The sequence below is a fragment of the Pygoscelis adeliae genome, unplaced genomic scaffold, assembly GCF_000699105.1.
Source record: "Pygoscelis adeliae isolate BGI_AS28 unplaced genomic scaffold, ASM69910v1 Scaffold45, whole genome shotgun sequence".
Lineage (NCBI taxonomy): Eukaryota > Metazoa > Chordata > Aves > Sphenisciformes > Spheniscidae > Pygoscelis > Pygoscelis adeliae.
The window spans coordinates 14,275,126-14,285,125 of record NW_008825114.1 but is presented as its reverse complement, the minus strand read 5'-3'; the positions used below and the strand labels follow the sequence as shown (position 1 = coordinate 14,285,125).

The 10,000-nt window shown below is 39.9% G+C and overlaps 1 protein-coding gene across 1 annotated transcript in view; it reads right to left on the bottom strand.

Moving 5' to 3' along the window:
• DAPK1 (death-associated protein kinase 1) overlaps positions 1–10,000 on the bottom strand; it is a 54,361-nt gene that overhangs the window by 13,233 nt on the left and 31,128 nt on the right. Inside the window, exons 16-18 of the mRNA XM_009328194.1 lie at positions 8,894–9,091; positions 7,704–7,802; positions 2,355–2,432 (exon numbers count right to left, since the gene is read on the bottom strand). Of these exons, the coding sequence (XP_009326469.1) occupies positions 2,355–2,432; positions 7,704–7,802; positions 8,894–9,091 (375 nt within the window). The remainder of the gene's footprint in view (positions 1–2,354; positions 2,433–7,703; positions 7,803–8,893; positions 9,092–10,000) is intronic.

The following is a 10,000-nucleotide window of genomic DNA, read 5'->3' as shown; positions in this document are numbered from 1 at the left end:
ATGAACAAGTCAAATCTGTCTTTTCTCTTTGCCCAGCAGGAGGTAATCAGACACGGATGCTCTATTTCCCGCACAAGCTGAGCTTGAAAAATCAACTCAACAAGGGGATGCAGTGCAGGTCAGCACACTATCGAGTGTCTTTTGCCACAGAAAGACCTGTTCTAAGGAAACAGGGAGATAGCAGAAAGGTGGAAGGGCAAAGGAACTAGCTTCATCCTCCCTTCCTTCATTCCCCCATTTGGAGCTGAGAGCGCGGCTCGGTTGTTCTGCATTTGTACTGAGTTTAACATGTAGGATGAGTCATTAAATGAGCACCTACAGCCCCCCAAAATTATAAGCATGCAGCAATTAAGCTGAGGAATTTGACAGAAATAGTAGTGCATATAATTTAGTTCCTTCCTAACTAAACGCTAACAGGCATTTATTAAATAAGTTAGTCACAATGCAAATACTGCACCCCCTCATGGCTAATACTGAATCCTCTGCAAGAGCCACTATGATGGTAGGTTCTTCACGTGTGTGCTACTAGGGACAAAACCCTCCACAGACACTGAAAGACACTTTGGACACTGTGGAGCACGTCCAAAGAAGGGCAACGAAGCTGGTGAAGGGTCTAGAGAACAAGTCTTATGAGGGGCGGCTGAGGGAAATGGGGTTGTTTAGCCTGGAGAAGAGGAGGCTGAGGGGAGACCTTATCGCCTTCTACAACTACCTGAAAGGAGGTTGCAGTGAGGGGGGTGTTGGTCTCTTCTCCCAAGTAACAAGCGATAGGACAAGAGGAAATGGCCTCAAGTTGTGCCAGGGGAAGTTGAGATTGGATATTGGGAAACATTTCTTCACCGAAAGGGTTGTCAAGCATTGGAACAGGCTGCCCAGGGAAGTGGTTGAGTCACCATCCCTGGAGATATTTAAAAGACCTGTAGATGTGGTGCTTAGGTGGACATGGTTTAGTGGTGGACTTGGCAGTGCTAGGTTAACAGTTGGACTTGATGATCTTAAAGGTCTTTTCCAACCTAAATAATTCTATGATAATAAAACAAGTGTCAGTCAGGTATGTGCTCTACTAGTCTCTTCCAACCTTAATGATTCTATGATTCTATGATATTGACCATTTTGAGTAGCACTAGAATATTTTCAGTAGTTTGATGTAATTTACTAATTTTAGTCGATCAGATTCTCTGTTGCAAAGTATACTTTGATGAAGTATATAATTATCATACATTTTTCCCATATATAGGCAGGCCTTCAATAATTAAGTATACTCTGCTATCAAGAAGAGAGTTACACCTACTAACATCTCTTTCAGAAGAGATTTACCTGATCTTCTCCCTTTTGTTCTAGGTCAATTCATATTAGTCCTATATGTACATCATGACTAAAACACAAATTTATCCACCTGCACGCAGGAACAGGAAAGGGTTCGGTGTGGGGATACAACTATGCAAAATGGATCCTGTGACAACAAACATTTACAAAAGCTAGCATTGCAAAGGAAGCCTGAACTTTGGCACTTTCTGACATCTTCACTGATACATTTTACAATCCCAGCAAGTATAGATTTACTGGCAGGACTAAAGGACATGATTCTACTTCCACCTCGGCAATGCCTCGTACACATCATATTCTATTGCTACTCTGAAATGGTCATTTATTTCAGTTTTTCACAGACCCATCAGCATAATTAAAACAGGACTGTTTTAATTGGTCTGGCTGTTGCCTGGAATCTCCAGGCAAGTGGTCCCTGAACCTTCATGGCATGAGTAATGCTGCCTATCCAGAATAATCAATGCGTATTAGATGTGTGAGACTTACTGCCTTACAGCAAGCCCAGATTACTTTTGCGTTCTAGTTGTCAGGGGATTTGGAGATACTGAAACTGCAGAATTAAAAAAAGACACTGAGAACTTATGCAACAATTCCACACGGTATTAGAGTTTCCAGAAGGGGCACAAACCCTTCATACTTCATAACCCTAATCTAACTAAAATGGTGATGGTGGGAAAATAAGTCATCTTGTGGCATGTGCTAATTCTTAATAGTTTATTTTCCAGGTTCTTCTAAACACCTTAAATGCTTTGCTAGGCATTGTCAGAGACAGGATAAAATAAATCAGTAGTGCAGACGAGCTTAGCCATTTTTCTTAGTATGTACATACTAGCTTTAACTGAGGGCATAATTTCAAATTAAAAATTAAGAGGGGGATGGGGAAAAGATACACCATTCCAGTATGGATTTTTGCAACAGCTTTTTAGAATGGCTTTGATGAATATCTTATCGTATGATTTCCCATGGTCAAACTTTTCTTGGTATCTTAAAAACATAAAAACCTCAGTTAAAATTCATGCATTCCCAACCTTTTTAAGTCTTGCAAGCAGACTGGCTACATGTTCATGCTGCTCTGCTCTGGCAAGATCTTCTGCTGTTTTCCCATCCTGTTAAAACACAAATTATTAGCAGCAGTTCCTTCCTTTTGTTCACAATAAAAATGTCATATGCAACACAGCTCAGCTGCTCAAGGCTGTAACAGAATTGCCGTCAGAGACAAATGAAATAGCGAGAAGAAAAAACCAAACAAAAAACCACCAAAACCAACCAGTAACAATTACCCCCCATCAGAATCCCTGTTTTTTTTCAATTGTCCAAAAAAAAAAATTGTGCAATGCAGAACAACGGCACATTCAATAGGCATTTGGATGCCACTGTAACAAGGTGCTTTGAATTCAGAGCCTGAGACTGATGCCAATACTCCCCATCTGAATTCCTCTTCTCTTCTCACCTATTAGAGGATGACAGCAATTTCTAGATATTACATACTGAACAGATCTAAAAGTTTAAACAGTTCACAAAGCGGGGACGCATCAGCATATTCACTCACATGAATAGCAGGTGAATTTTGTTTACTAATGGATAAAGAATGACAGTGGCATGTCACTCACTGAAGGTTTCCAGAAAGTAAGAACATTGTAAGGGATATGGTTTAAAATGCATCAGCAAATTTAAAAGGAGAAGCAAAGCTGCCTTCAGCATTCTGGTCTTGCCATTTAATTACCCATGTTTCACAGGTCAGCAGTTTAATATTAAACAGGCTGAAAGAAAAATTGCTCACTACTTTCACTCTTACAACTACATTAATGCTATTGTGTTGTTTTAAGTTTTGGTAAGAATTAACTAATTTATGAGCACTTTGTTTCTTTCAGTCTCTCAGATAAAAGCTTTCAATTATTAAGAAGTAGTACTGGAAAAATAACATCTCTTTCTTGGGTTTCTAGCTTTGATTTTACTAGCTTTTCATGCGAAACCTGCATTGTCTTAAAATAGTTCCTGAGGTTACTGTAATTATTATCCCTATACATGAAATAAGTATCTTCAACAATTGAGTGTCCACCTACAGAAGCCATTTTCAGGTTTCCATAAAAATTATCATGTACTCCAGAACTTCAGATAATTCAGACAGAACAGAAAGAGAGCATTAGCAAGAAACAGCCAAAATTGTAGTTGACGGCGTGAACTGACTAAATTTGAATGAGTACCTTACCCTTAAATTCCCTCCCCAGTTGACATGTAATTGCAACTTTAGTAAAGAACCACCTGAATGTATTTTTTAAATTAATTTTCCTTAGAGAAGATGTATCAAATGGGAAGGATCTCGTTGTCTGTGCTGACCCTACCCTCCCAATCCCAGTAAATCCCGAGTGCCTGCTGTATGAGAGGAAGAGTGGTCTAATGGCTGGGCATCTAGCCTGCCATGAGAACTGCTTCAGTACTTCTAGTGCTTCCAGAGTTTCCAGTGTTGGGCACATCCAGGGGAATCCAAAACCTTCAAATAAAGAGGAAACCTGGATCCCCTTCCCGAGAATCCCTGTGGTAACAGGATGTGGCCTTCACCAACCTAAAGAGTGAATTTTATCTGGATCCTCACATCGTTGACCTCCTCTTAAGTCCAAAGCAGGACCGCTATAGCCTGGCCCTGCACTCTTCCAGAGCGCAGCATGTTCCTGTTGCAACGTAAGGTTGGAGATGGCCTGGCGAACTCCAGCACCAAGCACCTATGCAGTGACAGATCCCTGCACGGGCATTGTCCCTTTAAATCAGAGCAAGTCCCACACATCTCAATGGGTATGCCACAACTGCTGTGGCATGGCTTGGGTAACTTGAATCCCTTGCTTGCTGTGTCTCATTGCTCCATGGAGGTTTGTTCTGTCTTCAAGCCTGGCTTTGGCTCAACAGCTGTACTCTGATATATCGTTTGTTTAGCTCAGTTACAGTTATTTGGGCACGAACACAAAGGAAATAACCATCTGGTGAGTATTTGGCAAGGAGTGTGGATGGCAGTGGCTCAGACAGAGCCCGATTGGCAAGCGTGTTTATAATGGGATGGAGGTGACTGCTCCCAAAACTGGAAAAATGGCAACAGGAATGTTTCAAATTGCTAAAAGTCTAAGCAGATGTGTGCACAGAGCAAGCATACCTGTAACAGTGGGATGGCACTGTCATGACCCAGAGCTCCCTCCCTACTTCCTTACAGGTTCCTGAGCTCAAGACCAGCTGTCTAATCTTGGTTCAGACTGCTGTGAAGGCAGACGACCTGAAAAGAAGCCCCATCAGAGGCTTTTGCCTTTCACTCAGGCGCTCTTAGGTTCAGGCTTTTGCCCTTGGTCCTCATCTGAGCAACACTACAGCTATATGCCTGTGTGTGGCCATGTATCCCATTGACCCGGCCCCTGACTTCCGGGTTTGACCTTTAACTTGTCTTTTCACTACAGACTTGCCCGGCAATCATTAGACCCTTGGCTGACCATGGTCACTGAGTCCGATGCCTGACCTTGACTATCTCAGACCTGCCTCATTGTTACAGACTTGTCTGGTGACCCGGACTCTTGGCTGAAGCTGATTGCCATCACTGGACCTGCGCTGCTTGCCTTGCTTGGGTACTGCGGGACTGGGCCCTTGTTGGTGAGGACACCGTCACTGCTTGCCTTGTTGTTTACTCTTGGCTCACCTTCTCTTACAGAGCAATGCCTTAGCAAGGGCATTGCCTGACAAGCATCATTTCTGAAGTCTGTGGTCATCAGACCACACAGTAAACACGACAGGCAGAAAGGCCCGTGGAGTAGGTGAAGGATACCCCGGAGCACTGGTAACAAGCACCAAGTACAGCAGAAAGAACTCTAGGTCACATTTACCTCAAAAAAGCATTTTTTTGCATTCACAGCAATGTGTGAACACATTGACAGATGCTAGCAGTTCACACATCTGTTGAAAATTTAGATTCAGATCTGGAAGCTCAATTTAGTGATTGAGATAACAGGTGGAAAAAGCATTTGCTTCCATGAAAAAGAAGTTAACAGAACAAAGTTCCCTTTTTTGTCCAAAACTGTGAACAAGATGAGGCTGTTTAATTCACTGGATGTCTACTGCAGGATGAACTGTAGAGCACAACAAGAATTAGAAAATGCATATTCAAGCAAAATAGCAAATGGGTTTCAGTAAATTATCTTCCTATTCAAACTTTTCTGAAAAGTACAGGGTATCTGTACACTGGAATAACAATGAGTAAGCAAAGCTGGCATCTGAAAAGGGCTTGGTTACAGGATCCACAAAAGTGTATTTCACACTTCGTGGTAATATTTCATCACAATTACTGACTAGCTCCTTTGTTGCAAATCAGACAGCTATGCCTGCAAGAGCTGGTCCTGAGTTTAACTGGCCATTTGCAAGCATCATCATTCAAAGTTTTTAAGCAATCTGACAACTTTAAACTTGGTACAATTTTAGTAACTTCCGTGAAGAGAAGCCAAGAACATGGTGCCAGCTAGCACGTGAGCACAACAGAATTTTTGGGAGGATATTCAAACATTGGAAATGATTGTATACTCCAGGAGCATAAGGTTTTCTAAGGTCACTTAACAACATTCATGCAATCAAATTCAAAATCAAACTAGTCCAAAAATGGGCTTTAGCCTGGGGAGGAGGCAGGGAAATCATACTGCAGCCCAGTTACTAAACAGTGCTGAAAAAATTATCTCCTCAGAAATGGCATTCTGAGAGAAGAAAAAGGTAATTCATTCTACTGCACTGGCTCAGAAACAGTAGTTAGTAAGACTTTTCAGAACAGTTTAACATCCACCTACCAAACTAATGCAAAACTGAAATGCTATTAAAATCACCACAGGTACTTCATCCCTTCCTCTCCTCCTTTTCCCTCCTCTCTGCCACAATACTGCTGGAATAATGGATAGTTATGTATATTCAGTCTGCCTCTCCTGCCAGATTTAGTATCAGCACGATTTACTTTGTTATCGTCTTCAAACTGATCTAAACTAAAGAGATAAAAAGTACTTTTATGTTGGAAGGACAGGGTCCACACAGGCAATTATACCAACACAGCCATCATGATATAAATGAAGTGATACAGCTTAAGAATTCCCCCATCACGTTTTTGTTATATCTTAACTCTACAGTATGTAGTAGTGAAAATACAGATACACAATGGGACATAGGGAGGAAAAAAAAAGAAAAAAGAAAAAAGGGACAAAAACAGGTGACAAAGGAAAATCTGTAGAACACCCCACAAAGTCCACTGCATGCACATTTCATTATTATTGATTAATAGGGGAGATGACAATCTACAGTCTAGTAGTTATCAAAAAGTCATTCTTAGATGCTAAATTTGTTTAAGCTACAATTCCAAGTTCATTGGTTTTAATGCCTGGTTTTTGAAGGCTTCCTCCTGCCACATGACACACACACTTAGAGGAATAAACCACAGTGCTAAATGTGTAGGAAAACAACAAAAACATTTGTATTTTCTACCAAATGGGTAAAGTAAATGAAATAGAAGTTTTATCCTTTTTCCGTCCATTTCAGCCGCCTCAGGGATACTTCGTAAGGAAAAGAACTTTGACTCAACTAAAATCTACTCACAACATGATTTCAATATACAGAGCAATAGTTATTTCTGAGCAGATTGCACTGGTTAGGGCAAGCAGCAATATAAACTGATCCAATGCATCTGAAAATAAAAGTTAGTTTGTTCAAAACACATGTAATGGTGTATATGACGGCTATAATGTATCATGTGCGTATGAGGTATGCATGATGAAGGAGGCTTCATTCCTGGTGTGGATATGTCAGCTAGGAGGACGTTTCTCACCTTAGTGAGAACGAAAAATACCCTCAGTGGTGCTAATTGGAAGCAGTGGTGCTGACTGATCTGACATAAATAATTTGTTTTACAAGGATAGCTGCATGCTAGTTCACTCATCCATGCATCCACACATCTCCCATCATGAAAATAAAACTTTTTAATCCCCTGAAAGCAAGAAAAATATTTAAGATATATAGAATACATTTGTACGGTAACAGTACGTGATGTGAAATGATGTACATCTTAATGATAGTGGCCCACTGTGCTTACAGAAAACACAATGTTACAAGTAATTCTTAGGTGTAGATGAAGTGGTAGCTGTACTGTACCTTAATCAGTTTCAAATTCACTTGTAAGAAGGGAACAAGTGGACAACAGAGTGCTTTTCAAGCTGTGCACATACAACAGCCTAATTCTTTTTTTTTTTTTAATTTCAAAATGTAATTATATTAGACCATTGTCCTTTCCCCCTCCCACCCTCTCTAAGAGATGAATTCGTTTCCTACTATCATACATAAAAGAAGCACGAAGCATAACAGTATCTCTCAATACTTACAGAGGTTAAAGCTTCTACATTGGCACCAGTAAGACACAGGAACCGGACAACATCAAGAATGCCATTGTTTGCTGCCAGATGTAAAGGTGTTCTTCCGTACTAACATGGGGAAAAAAGTGTCATGACGTTAGTCAAAGAACTTAATTCCAAATTTTATGACTAATAATCAAACATATTGTACGATCATACATACTGATACACAGCAAAGGTCTTGCAAAAACTGTAAGAAAAAGTACTTTTGGTTACAGCTTAAGCACAACTGCTTAAAGCTCAATTAAAAACAAAGGCTAGATTGACTACTTAAAAAATGGGAAATGATTTTATAGCTAAATCCCCTGCAACTGTGGAGGAATCCTTTAGAGTTTTTTGGCTGTATTTGAGAACGTCTTTCTAGTTCCCAGTAAATTTAATTGCATTTTGCTCAACTAAATATGAATCAGTTAAACAACACTAAGTCCTTAACCTTTAAAGCTCTGGATTCCATTTCAATCCAAGTATTACTGAAGATTACATATCTGCAGTCTCCCCCTTCCACCCAAAGGAGTAAGAGAGATGAATGCAAGAAGTCAGCCCGAAGGACTTTCTGCTTTCAGTGACAGAGGGAAAGTGCTGTAAATATTGCTTCCCCAATTTTTGCTTTTCCCCCTGAATCTCTCCACAGACAACAGGTCCTCATGACATCAACTTCTGGTCTTTCATGTTCAGAGCTACTGTTAAAAGTATCACTACCACATACTCTCTCTGCTTGTAACTCCCCTTACTATTACTTCACATATTTTCATGCTTCCAATACTGTTCCCCCTGTTTCAACCCTACATTCAGGAACAAACTCCCAAAATTAGTTCACAAAAGAATATTTGAAAGCAAAGCTAACTTTCTGACAACTGGAAACTGAAAAGATGCCCAGCTCCTCAAAACCCTACACCTCAACCTGAACTCAAATAGCATCCTGGCTTGCATCAGGATTGCATTCACTTGGGCTCTTTCTTCATGGATCTTTAATCATCTATTCAACTGAAACAAACAGGTAAATTTGCAAGGCGAGGCATTTAATGCTTTGCATTTGGCCACTTTAAGAGGTAAAAAAAATAAAAGGAAAAACATTTTTCATATCAGAGACCTGGAAAAGGTCATCTAATGCAATAGGTGAGCCATTAAACAAAGTAGTTCAGTACCCGTATTCCATTTACCTTATTAGTGACATCCAAATTACAACTTGCTTCACAGAGTGCCATCACAATAGGAACATTCCCATCTTTGCAGGCCACATGCAAGGGTGTGTTGCCATGTCTGTCTTGGAAATCTACAAAACATCCTTGACTGATGAGAGTTTTAACTACTTCTATTTGGCATCTTCTCACAGCAAGGTGTAGGGCTATATGACCATCCTGAAATCACAAGACAGCTTGTAAGTGAGATTTAATAATGCTAAAAATGAAAGCATTTTGCAAAGTCACAATCATTTAATGTAAATGGATGCATCTCCTTGCCTCAAGAATCACAATGGTTTTTATTTTTATTTTGAGGGTGGAGGCAGGGAGATGCACAGTATCTGTCAGAACAAATCAGCTATGGGATGAAAGCAAACTTCTGTTAAGCCACTGGGCTTTGCTGTGGAATGGATGAAATGCAAATACACATTCTCTGCTGACGACTTCCCTAGGAGGTGTGAGAGTGACCAACTCTAACAACCAGCTGAATATTGTAAACCAGTCTAGTGTTTACTGACAGAAGATAGTGATGCAAAAGTCATGCAATCTGCTTAGTGATCAGTAACTTTAGAGACAGAGCTTTCTCTCTCTGTGGAACAACTTAAAGAGACAATGTAACTGGAAAAAATAATTTAATTCTTTTAGAAGCAAAGGCATTTTTGTGAACTTGCTTTAATAACTATTTAGTAACTACCAGCAATAAAGGCAGCTAAAAGGACAAGCATACCAAAAGTACAAGCAATGAAATGCAAAATTTATTTGTTGGGATTACACCATGAAAGACAAAAACCGATTCTGAATCAAATAGAGTTTTATTTTTAAATAGTCAGAATTTAGCTTATTGGAAGTAGGTGTGATTTATCCAACCCATAAGAATCAAAGGCAAACAGTAAATCCATCTTTTTTTCCTTAAGTTAATAGTTTGTTGCCAATTACAGAACCCAATGTTCCTGCCATTTTTCATAGAGTGTTACTCATAAGGTGATAATTGATAAGGTGATAATGAATCAGTAAAAACCCAATTGTGGAAAAATAATCAGTGGGCAACTTTAAAGACTATTGCAGTCATCAACAGTCTCTGTGTGA